The sequence below is a fragment of the Thamnophis sirtalis genome, unplaced genomic scaffold (genome assembly GCF_051295495.1).
Source record: "Thamnophis sirtalis isolate CommonGarterSnake01/CBP01778 unplaced genomic scaffold, rThaSir2_p1.2 scaffold_9, whole genome shotgun sequence".
Lineage (NCBI taxonomy): Eukaryota > Metazoa > Chordata > Lepidosauria > Squamata > Natricidae > Thamnophis > Thamnophis sirtalis.
Genome location: NW_028261389.1, coordinates 21,295,049 through 21,317,186, shown reverse-complemented (window position 1 = coordinate 21,317,186; position 22,138 = coordinate 21,295,049). Strand labels below are relative to the sequence as shown.

Here is a 22,138-nt window from a genome sequence, read left to right as displayed (position 1 = left end):
GTAACTTGCGGGAACGGCGAAGGCCCCCCCCCCACGCCCGCGCGCCCGCTCCTTACCCGGTTTTGCCGAATTCTGCGCTTCCACGCATGCGCAGGACGCATACAGCGCCTGCGCGATCCTCCAGGAGCAGCTGGAGCATCGCACAGACGCTAGCACGCATGCGCGCGGTGCGCGCGTGCACGCGCGAGGACGCCGCCGGCCTCGTTCCAACCGAACTGGTTGGAACGGGGCGAGAAACCCACCCCTGACTCCCATTGACAACTTACCCTCCCTCCTGACCAGAGGAAAAAATAAGTTGGAAAGAGTGAAATGATTGGACTCACCTCTGTAGTTTTGGTATTTATGTTGATAAGAGTGATTAATTACAGTGACATCATAGGGCAAAGATTCCAGCCCTGAAATGGGAAGAGTTCTCTATTGGATGGGAAAAAATCCCCTTCGAACTAAAGTATTAAATAAAGTCACCACCTGTTCCAAGATGTTTTATTAAATATATATGTGGCTTAATAGTGCTTCTACTTCTTCAGAGCTCTTTTTCCTTCTCCTTTCTTGGGGGGTCCTTTTCCACGCAGCCTCCTCAACCGTTTCATCTCATCTTTAAAATCTTCATGTTCATCCCTAAATCAAAAGGGCAAATGCAAGGAATGAGTGCTTTATTAAGCACTAATTTACATGATTGCTTTATTAAGTCTCAAATTAGAATGATGTCCAGTTTTAACCAATGGGCAAGCTGAGATGAAGCAACATACACTATTTAACACACTTAAATGTTAAATACCCCCCAAAAAACTAATGCAATCCTTGGTTGTATAAACAGAGACATAGAATCAAAATCATGTTAAGTATTAGTAGTGCTTTATAAAACACGAATAAGATCACACCTGGAACATTGCATTAAGTTTTGGTCACCACTTTACAAAAAAGATGTTGAGACTTTGGGCAAAGTGCAGAGTAGAGCTACTAAGGTGATTAAAGAGACTAGATGTCAGCGTTCCAAATACCATGCAGAATTAAATCAGAGTCGAACGCAAAACTATGCTTAAAGTTCCAATTTAATAAGACAGGCACGTTGGCATCGTGCTGTGGGATTCCAACTCCAGAAGTTACATCAGAATCCCACCCAGTTAAAAGTTCATGATCTTGTCCCCACACCCACAGTCCATCAAATGGTCCAATCTTCTTCTTCCATGCTGGCGTCTATGCCCAACTGCTTCTGGTCAGGTGTGAAAGTGCAGAGACAAAGGATGACCTTGGCTTCTAGTAAAGAATGAAAAGCAATACATTCCACAAACCTACTCCTTCTATTCCCCCCTCCCATCGACTATACTTAAAGAAACAGCATAATGAAATAAGAGAAAGTGTGGCAGGCCAAAATTCTAAAAGGAATATAAATGCAGGCCTGGCACTAGAGACTAAACATATGAAGAAAAGTTGCAGGATTTGAATACGGCTAGTCTAAGAAAAGAAGGACTAAGGAGGACATGATAGCAGTATTCCAGTATTTGAGAGGCTGCCACAAAGAAAAGGGAGCCAACTGATTTCCAACAAGAAACAATGGATGAAAATTAATCAAGGAGAGAGGCAACCTGGAATTAAGGAGGAACTGTGGGAACAATTAACCTGTAGAACTGCTTGCCTTCAGAAGTTGTGGGTGCTTCATCACTGGAGGTTTTTAAGAGACTGGACAGCCCCTTGTCTGAAAAGGTATAGAGTTTCCTGCTTGATTAGGAGGTTGGACTAGAACAGTGGTCTCCAACCTTGGCAACTTTAAGACCTGTGGACTTTGCTGGCTGAGGAACTCTGGGAGTTGGAGTCCACAGGTCTTAAAGTTGCCAAGGTTGGAGACCACTGGACTAGAAGACCACCAAAGTCCCTTCCAGCTCTATTCTGAATTTGAGAATACTTCCATGGGGTATCTATGCTAATTTACATGTGTTTCTCTCACTGTGTCTGTCTGTGATGTTCACAAATGACAGGTTTCGTGTATTATGAGCCTTGTCATAATAAGCCCCGTAGGGCACATGGGGGTTGTTAGATTTAACCTTCTTTGAATCATTGTAATTTATAAGACATCTTGGCTTAACAGGTAAACCTAGCCCATAGATAGGATTTCCTCTATCCTCAACCTGTCCTCAACTTGCAACAGTTCAGTTAGGGACCATTCGAAGTTACAATGGTACTGAAAAGAATGACTCTGGTCCAGAGGTGGGTTCCAACTGGTACGATCCGGTTTGGCCGAATAGATAGTAACTCCGGCGGACACGTGACCGTACCAGTTCTATCCTCAGCGGCGCCATCTTTATTTTCTATTCTGCATATGCGCAGAACAATTTTCGTTGAAATAATGTAATTCCCCCTCTTTTTTTTAATGGTTTGTGCATGCCAGTCCCAGAGAGGTCCCAGAGATGGGCTGTTTTTTTGCAAAAATGGAGGTATTTTTCCCTGAACTCTGCAGGCTTCAGCAAGGCCGGGAGGGAGGAAAAATACCCGTTTTTGCAAAAAAACAGGCCATTTTCTGCCCATTTTTTGCAAAAACATGGGCATTTGTGCCTCCCCCCAGCCCTGCTGAAGCCTGCAGAGTGTTCCTCGTGGCTGGGGAGGACAAAAACTTTTTTTTTTCTTGCTGGGTAGTTTACAGGTGCTCCCTTAGCTCTGGTGAGGCTGGAGCCCCCTCCACCCATGGTCAAAACTTTTCACCACCATTTCTGTGGGCCTGGGTGGTGAGGGGGTTGTCATGTGACTGAGTGTGCATGAGTGACGTCAAGTTGGCCATGCCCACTCAGTCACATGACCTCCCCCCATCTAGCCACGCCCACCAAACTGGTACTAAAAAAATTTGAAACCCACCCCTCCTCTGGTCCTTACCTATGACACAGGAAACCATAATACTTCATGACCTCCTTTATGTATCTACAGAGGAACTTTTGGAAAAAAAAAAACCATCCTCGAACTATTAGTAGTCAGACATAATTAACAATATTTTCTTTTTCAAATGGAACATCAATTAGTACCTAGCAAGGGATTTAAAGCCCAGGAAAATGATAGGAACATGAAACAGGAGACCACGCTCACTTTTAGTGACTATTGCCTAAATTATTCATACCCTCATTTAGGAAGTGTATGCCAAGAGTTGACTTAAGTGGGCAGATGTAATGAAAAAAATATCTTAGAGTACGAATCTTTTCATTAAAGCATAATTATTCTTACCAGTAGAAAAGTACTGATTGTACCCTATAATTTTCAGTCACAAGATTCTGAAAAGCTTCCTTTTCTTCTTGAAAAAGATTTATAAGATGCTATAGCATGTGTTCCCTTCAACATTAATTGCTGAATTTCTGTGTCCTAATTTTAAATCAGATGGTTTGATTTTCTACCACTCAATCCACAGCCCTTCAACTACAGATGTGTCAAGATTATAACAGATGCATGCACATACTCACACTTTTTGCAGTGTTCTGTCATGCACATATATTTTTCTGCAGGGCTGACTTTAGCATGTCACATTTATCTGACTTTAACGAAAAACAGAAGGGGCAAAATAACTTTAAGGTATGCATAATCACGCCACTGGAATACACACAAAATTGGCAACCTGGATCCATGATCTATATCAGTGGCCCCCAACTTTTTGGGCATCATGGACCGGTTCCATGGAGGGAGGTTTTTCAGCAGACCAGAGGGGGCAATGGTTTTGTATGCTGCCTACATCTGGTGGATGAGGATTCACTTGTTTGCGTCACCTAGTTTCTGGCATGCCACAGACCAGTGCTGTGCCAAGGACCAGGGTGTGCATACAGGGCCCAAATTAAGCACATGAGAAAAGTACATTGAATTTTGAAACAACAAATCAAAAGAATTGCAAACAAAATATTTCTTCAGCATCAACTTGCTTAACGTTAAAGCCCAGGTTGCAAAAAGCTGGGGGAGGGGCCATATAAAATACATGCTATGGGGGCTAATAATTTTGGTCAACCATTCGTCTAATACCTGTGTTTCCATGAAAATAAGACCTGGTCTTATTTTCTTTTCGCCTCCAAAATAAACACTAGGGCTTATTCTGGGGGGACGTTTTACTTGTTTTTAGTGCTACTGCCACAAAGTGATGTAGTGGTTGATCTGACCCATGCAGATGGCTGTGGGGGCTTCCCTCAGGGCCCCCACAGCCAGGCCACCCATGCCCTGCTGCCTTGTCTTGTGGCTGCAGCACTGGTGCATCGCTCAGCCTCCTGCTCCATTGTGAGGCAGTTGTCGGGCCATGGATGTCCTAGTTGCGGGGGCCCTGAGGTAAGTGGGTGTGCACATGGGCCAGCTCCACCCCCACCTCACCTCACCTTGTATTGACAGCACCATGAGCAACCAGACGGAATTGGTGGCCAGCCAGCTACACAAGCGCTTAAGTAGGGCTTATATTGAGTACATGTGCAGAAAACATAATAGGTTTTATTTTGGGCATAGGTCTTATCTGTGGGGAAACATGGTAGTATAGGAATCGTCTGCTGCAATTAACACTGTTATCTATATTAGTTAATTTGGGGCTGTGTAATGATTTTATGTTATTACTGCACATCAACAATAGGGATTGGTAAGCTATGGTAAAGGTAAAGGTTCCCCTTGCACAGTAGTTCTTGACTCTAGGGGGCGATGCTCATCTCTGTTTCAAAGCCTAAGAGCCAGCACTGTCCAAAGACGTCTCTGTGGTCATGTGGCCAGCATGACTAAATGCCGAAGGCGCACAGAACACTGTTACCTTCCCTCCAAAGGTGGTCCCTATTTTTCTACTTGTATTTTTACATGCTTTCGAACTGCTAGGTTGGCCGAAGCTGGGACAAGTAATGGAAGCTCACTCTGTTACGCGACGCTAGGGATTCGAACTGCCAACGTTTCTGATTGACAAGGTCAGCATCTTAGCCACTGCATCCCTTTTAGCTATGGTAGGAGCCCTCAAAATGGGGAGGGGGGAGTCATGAGCAAATAGTACTGGTAATAGAACTTAGACTTAAATACTGCTTCATAGTGCTTTTCAGCCCTCTCTAAGTAGTTTACAGAGGCAGCATATTGCCCCCAACAATTTGGGTCCTCATTTTACCCACCTCGGAAGGATGGAAGCTATCTTTTTAGTTGTGCTCAACTGGATGTTTTTAAAATGCTTACGATGCAATTAGATCTGTTAGAGACCATATACATAATTCTAGAGGACTTAAAATACGACCAGCAGAAGTCCTTTCACATGTTTTGTTTAACTGCAGGGAACATTCTGCTTAAACTAACAAAATGAACAAAACCTTTTAATAAAGCCAAGTCTGATTAAAGAGCCATGCACTGAATTAGGATTTAATTCTGATTCATATTTCCCAGTTGCATTATTTGTCCATTAGCAAGATAATATCATTTCCTCAAGGCCGTAGAGCTGTTAATATTGTTAGCTGTTCACAAAGTACCACACAGACCTTGATTCTGTTCCACCTCCATAAAATGCTTACTGCCTGCAGCCAAACATATTTCTGAGTGAGTCCTTGCAGGCTTTTCTGAACAAGAGATCAGTTAATAAAGTAGCTTGCAAAACACACACACACACACACACACAAAATTTATATTTTTTCTGTGCCAAAGGAAAGCCCCTTTGCTTTGCCATTGTCTCCCCAACAATGAAGAGCACATCTAGATTGCCATTATACGGGTTTTAAAAATAGCAGCATTCAAGGATGTTTTAAATGTAAAAAAAATATATCTTAATGTACTGCTGTATGTTTTTAGCTTAACATGAAGCCAATTTCTTGCCATATGAATAAAACATAGCAACCCTCGGATCCATAGACTTCCTACTTTAGTGCGTACCAGAAGGAAATTAGAAGCATCTCCTAGTTTTTAATAAATTATAAAATAACAAGGGGGGGGGTTACTTTTGAAACTTTAGTTAGGAAACAAACCAGGATCGGAAATCCTGGAAAGGAGTGAGCATGCAAGCCTGAACAAACCATTTTTTATAAATGCAAAAAAGACTTTGGGCTTTTCACTATGTTTATGCACAAGCCATAGTTTGCTTAACATAGATTGAATAAATTGCTGGGTTTATTGATCATTCCAAGGTAAGGATATGAAAACCTTGCAAAATGTCACGAGATCCTTAGATTTATGAGATTTTGACTGGCATAAAATGCATAAAGTCATACATTTATTTCATAGGATGTGAGCATTAGCATTATACATGTATATCAAAATCTAGAAGATTGCCGGTGTAACTTTGTTATCAAAGTGTCCTTTGTACATATGGGTAACATCTGAATAATGCAGCAGCTGAATAATCACACATGCAAATCCACTGCTTACAATCCCCCGTGCTTCAATTCGCACAGCACATTAAACCAAAGCCAAACAAACTACACAACTATTATAAAAGTTGCAGTTGGAAAGGCAAGTAATTCCTGAAATGAAGAACAACCGCAACACCTGGGACAGCTTAGCTGAAGAAAATTAATGAAGACATGATAGAGGTGTTGTATATAACGTTTTGCATGATACGGATACAGTTAGAATATTGTGAAGTTAAACAAATAGAGACCCAGGACAGAGAAAATCATCTTCTCCTTTCAGTCAGTGTTTCTATTTATTTATTTATTCAATTTTTATACAGCACATATTCCTTGCAGGGTGACTCTGGGTGACAAATTATCAAAACAGGAGAAACAACACAAAGTGTTGGAGATTGAATTTCTCAACCATCCAGGTCATGGTTGTCCCAAAGCTGGACTTTATTGTGAACTTCCTGGACTTTCAGGAAGGTCTGAAAGGGGAAAAAACCAAAAAAACTCCAGTTGGCTTTTGAAAAAACACCTCTGGGACAAAGCTAAAACATTGTAAGCCCTAACTAAAACCTAACTAAGAGACAGACCTGATGGGGATGAGGTCTCCTTGCCCCATCATTCAACTGTAGAAAAGATGTGGAGACTCTAGAAAGAGTGCAGAGAAGAGCAACGAAGATGATTAGGGGATTGGAGACTAAAACATATTAAGAACAGTTGCAGGAACTGGGTATGTCTAGTTTAATGAAAAGAAGGACTAGGGGAGACCTGATAGCAGTGTTCCAATACCTTAGGGGTTGCCACAAAGAAGAGGGAGTCAAGCTATTCTCCAAAGCACCTGAGGGCAGGACAAGAAGCAGTGGGTGGAAACTAATCAAGGAGAGAAGCAACTTAGAACTGAGGAGAAATTTCCTGACAGAACAATTAATCAGTGGAACAGCTTGCCTCCAGAAGTTGTGAAGACCCCAACACTAGAAATCTTCAAGATGATGTTGGATAGCTACTTGTCTGAAACGGTACAGGGTTTCCTGCCTAGGCAGGGGGTTGGACTAGAAGACCTCCAAGATCCCTGCCAACTCTGCTATTGTATTGTATTACCTCCAGAGGTAAGCACCCTCTTCAGGGGCCCAGACCAACTGGCAAAGCCAGGGTTTGATCCTCTTCCAGGACAAAAGGAGGGGACAGCTCTCATCTCTGGTGGAAGAATGTTCCACAGGTGTGGGGCCACAGTAGGAAAGGCTCTTCTCCTTGATCCTGCCTGCTTCAATACCTTAGCAGACAGGATTAGTAGCAGGCCTCTTCTGCTGGCATAAGTGGGGCAGGCTTGTCCCATTAGGGAGAGACAGCTCCTCAGATACCCTGGACCCATGTGATGTAGTGCTTTAAAAATAATGACCAACACTTTGAACTTGATCCGGAAGCAAACTGGCAACCAAGGCTACTTGCTGCAGTAATGGTGTTATATGTGTGCAGCCCTAGGAGCTCCTAGTGCTGTGCACACTGTTGCTGCGGAGCTGGCAGCAGAGTCAGACAGTGAGGAGGTTGGGGGGGAACATGGGCCAGTTCTGAGGGCTGAGGAAAGCTCAGACAAGGGCTCTGTGTCAGAAGCAGAGTGGGAGCTAGACAGCAACGAGCAGAGGAACAGCTGGAGCCTGTTCCCAGTGTGCGCATGAGCAGAGCTGCCAGAAGACAAGAACAACTAAGAAAGCAGGGTCGACTTAAGAGTAAAGTCACAGCTTGGAGGTGATTGGTCCCTCCCAGAGGAAACAAAAGAGGAGCGAACGGGGAGTGGGCTTTTGCAGGAAACAATTTGTTCATTCAGTGGTGTCAAGAATGGAATGTTCCGTTGGTGATTATAAGAGACTCTGTGTCAAGTTTTGCCTTGCTCTGTGTTTGGAAACTAGTTATCTTGCAGCGCTCCAAACAAGATAAGGTGCGTGTGGATAAACATTCCTCTGAAAGACTGTTTACTAAAGTCTTGTTGATTGTGAATGAAAGGAATTTCATAAATAAAAGAGTTTTTGTCGGAATGAAAACTTTGCTTCTTGCTTTCTAAGGAATCCTGGGTGAGAACAGCTGCATTCAATACTCTTCAAGGATAACCCCATGTGGAGCATGTTGTAGTAATCCAGCCATGAGATGACTAGGGTATGAGTAACCATGCACAGGGACTCGAGATCCAACTAAGGGCGCAACTGGGGCACAACATGCAGTTATGCAAAGGCTCTCCTAGCCATGATCACCACCTTTGACTAGGGGTCATAAGTCCCGGAGGAACCTCAATACCCAAACTAGCACACCAGATCTGCCTGGGGTAAGTGCAACCCTATCCAGAGTTAATGATGATAATAAATCATCAGAGGTCCCTTATGCCCACAGACACTCCATTTTGCTTGGATTCAGCTGAGAAAGGGCAGCCACAGCGTCGCTTGGATCACCCAGGATGGTGATGTATAGCTATATATCATCAGTATATTGAAGATGACTCATCCCATATGATCTCACCTAGCAGTTTCATGTAGATGTTAAAAAGAAGAAAGTACCGAGCCCTCTAGCTTCTTATTAAGGCTGATTGGGATTGGCCTTGGAGAACGGAGCTGAAGCCGTGCAACATTCTGCCACCTGTCCCCATCCCCAAAGAATGCCATGCTCTATGGTATCGAAAGTCCCTGCAAGGTCAAGGAGAACAGGATGGATACATACCTCCACCCAGCTCTCACTAGAGAACATCAAGTGCAACCAATGCCGTTTCAGTCCCATAACCCAGCCTGAAACCCAACTGAAAAGAGTCCAGTGATGACTCCTGGCAACTCCCTGGCTTACTCCCTGCAGTTTTCTTGGTGGGTTTTCTTTCAGAAGTAGCTTGTCCTTGCCTCCTTCCTAGAGCTGAGAGAGAATGAGTGTCATCCAGTGGACTCTGTGCCCTAGATGGGACTAGAAATCATGGTCTCCTAATTTCTAGCCCGGTGTATTAACTGGCTTTTATATCTCATTTAGTACATGTTTAACCTATGAACTTCATAGTAAGCACTGATTACCAGTGCTACTAGCAAATAAATAGAGAATAAGATCATCAACAATTATATTCATAATCATATATATTTCTGGCATTTCAGATATTCAGATTTCCAATATTTAACTTGATATTTAACAACATAACTGGGTGCCACACCAAAAATTCTTGGTTCAGCACTTAGAAAATGAGTGCATTGAACAAAATGTCAATCTATCTCTTGCAAAACCAAACTTGGTATAGGAAGAATTCCAACCAAACTGTCTGGTGGTGGATTATACATGTGGGTATATACAGAGTTAAAACTGCTTTTCAATTCTAAGCACTAAAATGGTCTGAAATATCACACATTTTACTTTTTTTTCATGCAACTTTACAACAGCGTTGTAACAATGACAAAATTTGAATTCATGAGATTTCATTCCTAATTTTTAAGCAGTGTTTTAAAATTAAATTAATTAGGTGTGTGGCAGATGTCCTGGTGCCATGCAGCACCATGATGGAGCTTCCATGATGAAAAGGAAGAAGGATTCATCATTTACTGCCAGAGGTGGTATTCAGCAGGTTCTGACCATTCTCGAGAATTGGTAGCGGAAATTTTGAGTAGTTCAGAGAACCAGTAAATACCACCTCTGACTGGCTCTGCTCCCATCTATTTTCTGCCTTCCGAGTCCCAGCTGATCGGAAGGAAATGGGGATTTTGCAGTAGCCTTCCCCTGCCACGCCCACCAAGCCACATCCACGCCCACAGAACTCTTAGTAAAAAAAATTGAATCCCACCACTGCACTGTGCCAGTCTGCCTCCATCCTTTCCTACATCCCCATATTTCTGAATTACCTGTAGAGGCCGTAGGAACGAAGTCTCCACATGAGGCCACTGTAGATATTGTGAGGAGGATACCAGTCATAGACTTCCTTGCGTTTTGCCAAGGGCTGCTCACTTAACAGCTTGACGACTTTCATGGATGAAGAATCGGTTGGGCGAGTAACTTCTCCAAATATATGCTTACTCAGGCGGGCCATCCGTAAGGCATAGTTGGAAAGAGGAGGGCCCGACATCTCCAAATGCAAACTGGGCAAGTGCACTCTGCCTTTGACCAAAAGTGAAAGAAGGAAGCATTATGACATTCCACGGATTTAATGAAATTGATACCATCCACCATATGCATATATATATATGTGTGTGTGTGTGCGCGCGCGCGCATGCAGATAAATAGATAGATAGATAGATAGATAGATAGATAGATAGATAGATAGATAGATAGATAGATAGATAGATATAGATTAGATATAGATATAGATAATAGATATAGATATTTAGTGTCACAACCCCTGGTAAGCCCCAATTATGGGAGGAAGCTAACAGCTTCCATTATCTGTCAATCGGCTCGTCATAAGAGTCCATCACGACAGAAACCCAATATTTTTACTGTTGCCTTCGTTACACATTTTGTGTTATATTTGTGCTGATAAATAAATAAATAAATAAAGCTGTTAGCTTCCTCCCATAATTGGGGCTTATCAGGGGTTGTGACACTAAATATATACCTTCTTCCCTGGCTTCAGCTGATAAGGAGGAGAACTTGTGGCTTAATGGCTACGACGTTTGCCTAAGATGTAATATAGCACAGGTTCGAATCCCAGTAAGAGTATGGCTAGCTGATGAGAGCTAAATAGCTTGAAATAGATCTATACTAGTCTCCCTTTATTTATTTATCAGCACAAATATAACACTATATATACATATACATATACATCATATACATATACATCATATACATATACATCTACATCTACATCTACATCTACATCTACATCTACATCTACATCTACATCTACATCTACATATATATATATATATATATATATATATATAGAGAGAGAGAGAGAGAGAGAGAGAGAGAGAGAGAGAGAGAGAGAGTTACAAACCCGGTATGCCCAAATATGGGAGGAAGTTCACTGCTTCTATTCTCCTGTCCATCAGCTCGTCACAAGAGACCATCCAGACAGAAACCCAATATTTTTACTGTTGCCTTTGTCACATTTGTGTTGTATTTGTGCTGATAAATAAATAAAGGGAGACTAGTATAGATCTATTTCAAGCTATTTAGCTCTCATCAGCTAGCCATACCCTTACTGGGATTCAAACCTGTGCTGTATTGCATAAGATACATATATACATATACATATATATATTTAGATTTTACAACCCCCGGTATGCCCAAATATGGGAGGAAGATCACTACTTCCATTCTCTGTCCTTCGGCTCGTCACAAGAGACCATCCAGACAGAACCCAATATTTTTTTACTGTTGCCTTTTTATATATATATATATAAACAAAATACAATGAAGTGAGCCATGACTTAGTGTGAGATAATAACCCTAGGTACATTTCACATAAGCAGGTATCATGTCATGAAACATGACTCATTCGAAAAATCAATATTGCTGGGACTGATTAGTGGACAAAGGAGAAGGGGCCACCCTACTACCTGCTGGCTGGACAATTAAGTATATTTACAGGTTTGTTTTTGTTCTTTTTACTATTACTTGTGCTATTTCAATACTATTTTGTACTGTACAGAAATAGCACTGAATATACCAAGACTTATATACCACTCCACTGTGCTTTATAAAGCTCTCTGAGCAGTTTACAAATGCCAGCATATTGCTCCCAACAATCTGAATCTTCATTTTACCGACCTTGGAAGGATGGGAGGCTAAGGCAACCTTGAACTCATCAGGATCGAACTCCTGGCTATGGGCAGAATTTGACTGCAATACTGCATTCTAAGCACTGTGCCATCACAGCTCAACTAAGTACTTTATCGGCTATTTCTGAGTGCTGCCAACCAGCCTTCCAGTACTGCTATTCCCTTGTGGCTCTTATGGGTTCTTTCCTCCCTGTTCATTTGCTTCCCTTATCCTGGTCATGTTACTGGACATGTACGGTCAAACAAACATGGAAGGACATACGCTAAAGAAAGAAGTAGTCTCACAATTACTGAAAGAATCTCTTCTCACTGTACATGTGACTTGTCAGACAAGTTTTCTCTCACTTCAGTGCATGGCCCTCCACCATACATATGACCTGTCAAACATGGATCTAACACCCTGCCATGTTTCAATAACAGGCCAAATATTATTTCATGTTTAAATCAACAGTATAGTATTCTTTCTGAATAATAGTAGATCCATGCTTTGCAACCATCTGAATTCATCGGTATCTATTATAGGCCACTTAAAAAAAGGCCAACCTGCATCAAAGGGAGCCAACTAAACTCTATTGAAGCACATGTTAAAGAGAGTGATTGGTGCTTGTTTTTTTATTAGCCAGTGATAGTCAGTGCAAGAGAAGCAAAGCTAGGAAATCTTCTTTTAATGTCCCACATCAAATTTATAAGGATATCACTATTGCCTGGTCACATTTATGCGGCAGATTGAAATTCAGTCACTGGGACAGTGCAGTTTCTGTTACCATATTTTTCTGGGGACTCAAACACAGGAAGAAAGCAGAGCAACACAGTATTGAGGAAAGCATGTTAACACAGCATTGAGGAAAATCACAATCACAACTCTTTTATAATTTAAGGGCTTTGTGGAGACACCTCCCAGAGCAAGTTGTCAGAAAGTACTATCGGATAAAACATAAAGTATCTGCATAGAGGTGTCTACGTAGATGTGTCTGCATGTATCAAATAATGAAAACAGTGACATGCCATAAGATCTTCTCCTTTTCTATATGTGCTATATGCTCACATGCACATACAAAAAGGACCTGGCTTACATCAAGATGAGATGCTGCTTTCATAATTTTGACAAAAAGGTTAGATCCTATGGATGCCTCTGCATGGGACTTTTGCAAAGATGGAATGGAAGAAAGGAGACTGTGTTTCCTCCAATTGGCATTGTTTCTACGCCCTGAAATTGGTATTATTTCTATACCCTAGGTACTGTTTCTACACCTTTAAATAAATTGCTCTCATGGAGTTGGGGGAAGGGATCAAAGTCCTTTCCCCCGTTTATCTTGTCTTTTGGGCAACCACTGAAGCATCTTCTAATGACAACCATCAACCGCAGCGTTTCCTAAACATTTTTCAGACAGCAAGATTTGAAAACAACAGCATTGGTTCTACAATAACTGACACATATTTCCGTGTGCTTTTAAAGCGGTGCTTTTCAATCCCAGCAAGTTTAGGATGAGAGCTGGGGAATTCTGAGAGCTGACTGGGACAGCAAAATGTATAAGACTACAACAGATTGCATTCGTTCATCTTCTGCCAACAGATCCCAATACATTCATCTAGGACTACAAGCAGTTTCCATGTTCTGAGAAAATAAACGCCCATAAAGGCATCTCTTAACACAGAGGTCTTCAAACTTCGCAACTTTAAGACTTGTGGACTTCAACTCCCAGAATTCTCCAGCCAGAGAATTCTGGGAGTTGAAGTCCACAAGTCTTAAAGTTGCCAAGTTTGGGGACCCTAACAAATCCCATTATATATCATTCACCGGGGAAAGCCTCAACTGTTAACAAAGAAAATAGAAAACTCTTCGTCTTCACAAACACACGCGCACACACGGTTCCCTTTTAACTAACCCAGGAGAAGCACAAGTTGCTTTTAAATTACAAAAACTCGGGAAAAACCAAAACAATTCGCCTCTTCCACTAACCTTCCAGCACTTCAAACGTGCGGACCTCTCCAGCCCGGAGGAAATGCGCTGCCCTCTAAGCGCTCCGGGTAGGCCGACGGATAAAAGCCAAACGGGGGAAACATAAGAGCGGAAGGTACATCTAATACGCATGCGGGCTTTCTTACTCCTGAGCGGATGCCGCCATGTTGAACAGCCTGAGTGTGACGTCACTGTACGGAATCGGGAGTTTGGGGCGTGTTTCAGAGTCTAAAAGCGGTCTTTGGAATAGGTGCTCTTCGCAGAACTGGTGCTGAAATGGGAATATGTAGTGCAATCCTCCATTTCAGCGTTAGCTTTATGGCAGCCAAGAGTTTATAATTTATTGCATTTAGAGACGTCGGTCTAGGATATTTATTTTATATGTATTTATCTTAGGAATAGAATAGAATAGAATAGAAGAATGCAATGCAATGCAATGCAATAGACCAAAAAAAAAAAAAAAAAACAGAACAAAATAACAGAACAGAATAGAATTGGGGAAGTGTGATTGGACACACAAGGAATTTGTCTTTGGTGCATATGCTCTCAGTGTACATAAAAAGACAAGATAATTCATCAAAAATCATAAGATGCAACACTTAATGATATTCATAGGGTATATTTTTGGAGCCAGCCAAAAGAACTCCCTTGATGTCATTTGAATAGTTGTTCTTGGGCGGGAAAAGAGGAGAAGGCGACGCTTCAGAGCTGAAGAAGCTTCTTGGGTGAGAAGCAAAATATCTTCAAAGAAAAACCAGAAAGTCTAGTTGTCTCTTGAAAAAAAGCACCTTTGGGACAACCATGACCTGGATGACTGAGAATCTCCATTGACATTTAGCAATGCTAGATGTACCAGCATGAGTTCTAACAGAAAAAATAATAATACTAAAAGTTATAAATATGAATCCTCTGGAGTTGGGCAGCCAATAAAATTGAATAAAATAAATAAATTTAAATAAAACACATAATTAAAATTATTGTCATTAAATTAATAATAATAAGGGCTCAATAGGTGGACAAAAATACCAAATCCAGTAGAAGCATCTGCCTGATTGTACAGCAAACCAGGTAGTGGTATTAGGTATGTTTGTTACCTTGAGTTATATATTTAAAAAGATAGGATAATATTTTTTTTATTCCAACTTTTTAAAATATATAACTTGAAGTGGAAACATACCTAATACTCCTGCCTCCTGTCTTCCTCATAACAACAACAGTCCTGTGAGGTAGGTTGGCTGAAAGTCACTCCATCATGTGCTGGATATGCCAATGAACCCTTAGCAACTGCACAGATAGTTTCTCTCCATGACAATCTAAAGGCAAGAGGTGAATCTAGCTGTAAATTAATAAAGTGAATAAGGCCCATTGAATTCAGTGAGGCAAATGGGCCTGCTTGTGCAGGATGGCAGCCTTGTACGTCACAATATTTGTGGCTGCTGATGGAATGAATATGATTGCTTTGAATTCAAGGAGAAAGGCTTCAATAGCCAAGGCTGTGCATTTTGTTAATGTCAAGGCTTTTTGTCATTTTAATAGGGAAATGTTTATACGTCTATGTCAGAGCAGGGATCTGCATTTAGCTGACTTTGGCTGATCTAAACCAAGTTCATTAAGTTTCAAAGAAAGATAAAATGCAAATTAACAAAAATTAAAAAGGAGGGGAACACGGAATCAAAGGAGAGAAAAACTAAAAAGTGGCAAACTAACAAATTTTTGTAAGAAGTTTCGGCCTTCCTGTCTCTTGCATAACAGGAGAACAATTCAAAAAAAGAGCTGCCCAAAGAATTAAGGATAGAGAAGCACAAAATGATATAGCTATCCTAATAAGGTAGGTAACCTGAAATGGCTGAGCAAATACAAACATACTTTTCAAGTAGACAGCTATTTGAAGTTACAACCGCCAAAACATCTTAGGGAGATATTTATGCGAGCAAGATTCGAACAGCTTGATACAATGGTCAGATATGGGAGATTCCATTCTATAACCTACAATGAGCATCTCTGCATTTGCGGAGCGGCAAAAGTAGAAAACCTGGCTCACATCCTATCTGATTGTTGCTTGTATAAGGAGGTGAGAGACAGGTACCTTGGTCTATATACCAAACGAATGACCCATTGGGATCCCCATATCAAAACAACTTACTTTATGTGCAGCCAGAACCTGAAAATAACATTTAACACTGCACAGTACTTAAACAAAATGGTTTGGTTGAGATCTGCATATGTGGGACTGATTGGGGTAGATAGTAAAGGTGACATCCGAAATATAATTTTATGTCATTTTATTCACATATATATTTGTGTGTGTGTGTGTGTGTTATATTGTATTTTATCCTATAACTATTGTACTTTACCTTACTCTTATTTTAAATTGTTTGCATAAGATTTTATTGGCGATATGTGTTTTAACCTTGTGCTTTGATATGGCCTATAGACTAAACAAGAAAGCTATCATATCATATCATAAAAACTGGCAAGAGAAAAGAAAGGAAAAGGAAAAGAAATTCAAACAGAATGACTTCCACATTTCTTTAACACTGGTACAAAATATAATACAGTAGTTGGATTTGGATTTTATTCAATTTGTAGGCCGCCCTATTCCCCGAAGGGACTCAGGGTGGCTGAACAAAGCCAAGGGAGGGGAAATTACAAAAAGTGAGACAAAGACAAACAGACAATACAAACAGTTTAAAAGCACAACAGACACAGCAAATTCGAGTGGGGGGGGGGGAACTCAACCCCAGGCTTGCTGGGACAGCCAGGTCTTCACGACCGTCCGGAAGGCCTGAAGGGTGGAGAGGGTCCGAATCTCCATGGGGAGCTTGTTCCAAAGGGCCGAGGCAGCCACAGAGAAGGCCCTCCTCCGAGTAGTCGCCAGCCAACATTGGCTGGCAGATGGAATACAGAGGAGGCCTAATCTATGGGATCGAATGGGTCTGTGGGAGGTAATCGGCAGAAGGCGATCTCTGAGTGACTGTTGTAAGATCCTCCCGGTTCAGGTAGGGACGCAATTGGTGCACCAGGCGGACCTGGGCAAACGCCCCCCCTGGTCACAGCTTACAAATGGTGAACTAAAGTCAGCTGTGGGTCCAGGAGTTTCTTATTCTAAAGCAAAAATATATAAACAATGTACTAAACCATCCAAAAAAACTAAAACTATATAATGAAATAACCTAAAGATAAACCTAAAAAAATATAACCAGCTGCAACATGTACTAAAATTGGAACAATACAGAGATTAGCATGGCCCCTGCACAGGGATGACATTGGCTGATCTAAAAACTCCAAATGGAGTTCAATCCAATCCATATTTGGATACAAAATGACTTATGTGGATTTGGGTGGCTCCTAAATTGGATAAATGAATAAATGATAAAAACAGCACCAGGAAATCCCAGAGCTACAGGCTAGTTGGGCAATTTTAAAAAATAGCCTTGACAAAAATAATGACAAGCCTTATAGCTGCTAAGAAATCACCACGGTTGTGCCCATCTAGTCATCAGCAGTTAAACTGAACTTCGTAGATACTTTATTTGTATTTTATTACATGTACTGGGGGCTCATTGCCTGATAAATAAGTCTCAAGTTTCAAGATTCAGTTCTGTTTACTTGTGTTCGTATGACACACAGAATTTTGAAATAATCACATGACCTGGGTTTGCACAACATCTTAAGGAAACATTTCTAGACTGTTACAAAGAATGTTCTATTAATCTAGTCACAGTGTCTGTTTAAAAAGGAAAATTAAAGGAAGGACTTATGTGCCTCTTTGGCTCCAGATTGCCCACTCCTCTGCTGTTAAAAAAAATCCTAAACTCCTAGAACCCAAGGCCTATACATTTCTCAGGTTTAGCAATGCTCCAATATTCAGTGCAATGAGTTTTCAGAATACTCAGCAATTACAAGTAGATCTTGACTAAAGCCATTCATTTAGTGACTATTCAAACTTACTGACAATCTGACTTACAACCATCCTTGCCCTCATGAACATCACAGCATCCTTTTGGTCAAAATGTGGGTGTCTCTTAATGGGTATCTCATACCCATCTCATCATGGCATTTGTGCAATGATATCAATATGTATATGTTTGGATGTTTGTTTGGATGTTTATTAACATTTGTAGGCCGCCCTTTTCCCTGAGGGGACTCAGGGCGGCTCACATAAAATCAGGGAGGGGGAATACAAACAATGACGTAGACACATATAATAAAAGTAATAAGCAACATACATTCATCATTCGGGAGGGGCGGCTATCCTTGTCCCCAGGCCTGACGGGCTAGCCAGTTCTTAAGGGCTGTGCGGAAGGCCTGGACGGTGGAGAGGGTACGAATCTCCACGGGGAGCTCGTTCCAAAGGGTCGGGGCTACTACTGAGAAGGCCCTCCTCCTTGTAGTTGCCAGCCGGCACTGGCTGGCCGATGGAATACGGAGGAGGCCCAATCTATGAGATCTAATTGGTCGCAGGGAGGTAATTGGCAGAAGGCGGTCTCTCAAGTATCCAGATCCACTACCATGCAGGGATTTATGGGTGACTAATAGCACCTTGAAGCGCATCCGGAGATCGACAGGTAGCCAGCGCAGCTCGCGGAGGATAGGTGTTATGTGGGTGAACCGAGGTGCACCCACAATCGCTCGCGCGGCCGCGTTCTGCACTAGCTGAAGTCGCCGGATGCTCTTCAAGGGCAGCCCCATGTAGAGCACATTGCAGTATTCCAGCCTAGAGGTCACAAGGGCCCGAGTGACTGTTGTGAGAGCCTCCCGATTCAGGTAGGGTCGCAACTGGCGCACCAGGTGAACCTGGGCGAATGCCCCCCTGGTCACAGCCGTCAGGTGGTGGTCAAACGATAGCTGTGGATCCAGGAGGACTCCCAAGTTGCGAACCCTCTCTGAGGGGTATAGAATTTGACCCCCCAGCCTGAGTGATGGAATATTGATCGAATCTTTGCGAGGGAAGCACAACAGCCACTCGGTCTTTTCTGGGTTGAGCACAAGCTTGTTAACCCTCATCCAGTCCATAACGGCCTCAAGGCCTCGGTTCATCACGTCTGCCGCTTCATTGAGTTGGCACGGGGCGGACAGATACAACTGGGTATCGTCCGCATATTGATGGTATCTGATCCCGTGCCTGTGGATGATCTCTCCCAGCGGTTTCATGTAGATGTTGAATAGTAGGGGGGATAAGACCGAGCCCCATATGTTAGGGGCCTAGGGGACGATCTCTGCCCCCCCACTAACACCGACTGCGACCTGTCCGAGAGGTAGGAGGAGAACCACCGCAACACGGTGCCTCCCACTCCCACCTCCCGCAGTCGTCGCAGAAGGATACCATGGTCGATGGTATCGAAAGCCGCTGAGAGGTCAAGGAGGACCAGGATGGAGGAATGTCCTCCATCTCTGGCTCTCCAGAGATCATCGGTCAATGCGACCAAAGCGGTTTCTGTGCTGTAACCGGGTCTGAAGCCTGACTGGAAGGGGTCGAGATAGTTTGCTTCCTCCAAGGACCGTTGGAGCTGGAAGGCCACCACCTTCTCAACAACCTTCCCAAGGAAGGGAAGGTTGGAGACTGGGCGATAGTTATTAAGAACAGCTGGATCCAGAGATGGCTTCTTTAGGAGGGGTCTCACCACCGCCGCTTTCAGTGCGGCGGGGAAGTTCCCCTCCTGAAGAGAGGCGGTAACAACCGCCTGGATCCAGCCTCGTGTCACCTCACTGCTGTTAGTAACCAGCCATGAGGGACACGGGTCCAGTACGCAGGTGGAGGCACTTACAGCCCTCATGGCCTTGTCCACATCCCCGGGGGTAACATCCTGAAACTCAACCCAGAGATGTTCTACTTGATCCTCTTGTGTCTCGGCTGGAACTGCGGGGATGGAGTCCAAGTCCGACCGAAACCGAGCAAGTTTGTCCGATAAGAATTGGGCATAATCCTCAGCTCTGCCCTGCAAGGGTTCCCCCGCTTCCCTTTTATTTAATAGGGAGCGGGTTATCTTAAACAGGGCGGCTGGGCGGGACTCAGCGGACGCAACCAAGGTGGCTATGTGAGATCTTTTCGCTGCCCTAAGTGCCCTGGTGTATTCCTTGGTGCAGGTGGTTACCATTGCTCGGTTCGATTCGGACTTATCGGACCTCCATTGGTGCTCTAGGCATCTCCTCCGGCACTTCATCTCCCGGAGTTCCTCGGTGAACCAAGGAGGTCTCCGGGATCCGCCGCCTCGGAGGGGCCGTAGTGGCGCAATCCGGTCGAGGGCCTCCGATGCTGCCGAGTGCCAAGCAGCAACCAGAGTCTCTACCGGACTGTGGGCGAAAGTATCAGGAATGACCCCAAGCTCCGTCTGGAACCTTAACGGTTCCATAAGTCGCCTGGGGCGGAACCACCTGGTCGGTTCCTCCTCCCTACAGTGGGGGTTTGGTCTCCGGAAGTCGAGCCTCAGTAGGCAGTGGTCTGACCACGACAGGGGTATGATGTCGTTACCCCTCAGACCAAGATCACAAATCCACTGCTCCGAAAGGAATACGAGGTCGAGCATGTGACCCGCCGAATGGGTTGGGCCCCGAATTACTTGGGTCAAGCCCATGGCTGTCATGGAAGCCATGAACTCCTGCGCCCCATCAGAGTTTTCACCGAGCGACGGCAAATTAAAGTCCCCCAGGACCATCAACCTAGGGAACTCAATTGCCAGTTCGGCTACCGACTCGAGGAGCAAGGGGAGGGCTGCTGCAACGCTGTTGGGAGGCAGGTACGTTAACAGCAGACCCACTTGACCCTTGAGGTCCAACTTTATCAGCAGAGACTCACACCCGACAAGCTCCGGAGCAGGGACCCTACGAGGAACTAACGACTCCCGGATAACAACGGCCACACCCCCACCCCTTCCCTGGGCTCTCGGCTGGTGTAGCACCTGAAATCCTTCTGGGCACAGCTCTACAAGGGGGACTCCTCCCTCTGGGCCCAGCCAGGTTTCAGTAATACATGCCAGGTATGAGCCGCGGTGGTGTGAGTGCAGTAATAGCAATAGCAATAGCAGTTAGACTTATATACCGCTTCATAGGGCTTTCAGCCCTCTCTAAGCGGTTTACAAAGTCAGCATATTGCCCCAACAACAATCCGGGTCCTCATTTTACCCACCTCGGAAGGATGGAAGGCTGAGTCAACCCTGAGCCGGTGAGATTTGAACAGCCGAACTGCAGAACTGCAGTCAGCTGAAGTAGCCTGCAGTGCTGCATTTAACCACTGCGCCACCTCGGCTCTCCTGCGCCACCTTGTACTGCAGGCTACTTCTGCTGACTGCCAGCTGCCTGCAATTTGGCAGTTCGAATCTCATCAGGCTCAAGGTTGACTCAGCCTTCCGTCCTTCTAAGGTGGGTAAAATGAGGACTCAAATTGTGGGGTCAATATGCTGACTCTGTAAACCGCTTAGAGAGGGCTGTAAAGCACTGTAAAGCAGTATATACATCTAAGTGCTATTGCTATAGCTTTAGTAGGATTTCTCCAGGTTTCCTATGGATTATTTGGGCCGATATTATTAAGGCTGCAGTCCTGGAGAGGTATCATGATTTTATCTTGTTCCACTCTGCTACTATTGAAATTCAATAGAATGGCTTGCGATCAAAATTTAACAGCAGACTTTTAATTAAATAAAAATGGGTTTAAATCAGATAAACAATCAAAAATTATCTCAATGGGCTCTGTAACTTCTAAACCCAGACCTGGACTACATTCAGGTCTCCAGTGTTTTATGAAAGGCTAACAGGGTTGGGGCCAATCTAATTTTGGGAAGTATGGCTTCCAGAGGGCAGTGTTGTGGCCTGCTAGCAGCCAGCAGAGCTGGCAGCAGATTCAGACAGTGAAGATGTTGAGGAGGAACATGGGCAAGTCCTGGAGTCTGGGAAAGGCTCTGATGAGGGCTCTGTGTCAGAGGCAGAGAGGGGACCAGAGCAGTATGTCAGTTATCAGCTGCCTTCAGAGTCAAACATTAGTGAGGCAGACGAACAGCTGGAGCCTGTTTCCAGTGTGTGCACACGCAGAGTTGCCAGATGAAGGGAACAGCTAAAGAACAGGGGTCGACTTGGGAGTAAGGCCACAGGTGGATGATGAATGGCCCTCCCAGAGGAAATAAAAGAGGAGCGAAAGGGGAGTGGAGTTTGCAGGA

The 22,138-nt window shown here is 43.6% G+C and overlaps 1 protein-coding gene and 1 pseudogene across 1 annotated transcript; one reads left to right on the top strand and one right to left on the bottom strand.

Annotated features, from left to right (window-relative positions):
- Positions 1–469: 469 nt before the first annotated feature.
- Positions 470–14,108, bottom strand: MRPS33 (mitochondrial ribosomal protein S33). The gene is made up of 3 exons (XM_014068458.2): positions 13,989–14,108; positions 10,151–10,403; positions 470–618 (listed from the first exon to the last, which is right to left on the bottom strand). The coding sequence occupies exons 2-3, from the start codon at positions 10,369–10,371 to the stop codon at positions 516–518; spliced, it is 324 nt and encodes a 107-aa protein (XP_013923933.2). The 5' UTR covers positions 10,372–10,403; positions 13,989–14,108; the 3' UTR covers positions 470–515.
- A 3,082-nt stretch (positions 14,109–17,190) lies between these two features.
- On the top strand, positions 17,191–17,284 carry LOC148044059 (U6 spliceosomal RNA; annotated as a pseudogene).
- Positions 17,285–22,138: the final 4,854 nt, after the last annotated feature.

Coding starts and splice junctions, on each gene's coding strand:
- MRPS33 (XM_014068458.2), bottom strand. CDS start 10,371: ATGTCGGGCCCTCCTCTTTCCAACTATGCCTTACGGATGGCCCGCCTG. Junction 619..10,150: donor CGTTCCTACGGCCTCTACAG/GTAATTCAGAAA, acceptor CTTTTGATTTAG/GGATGAACATGAAGATTTTA.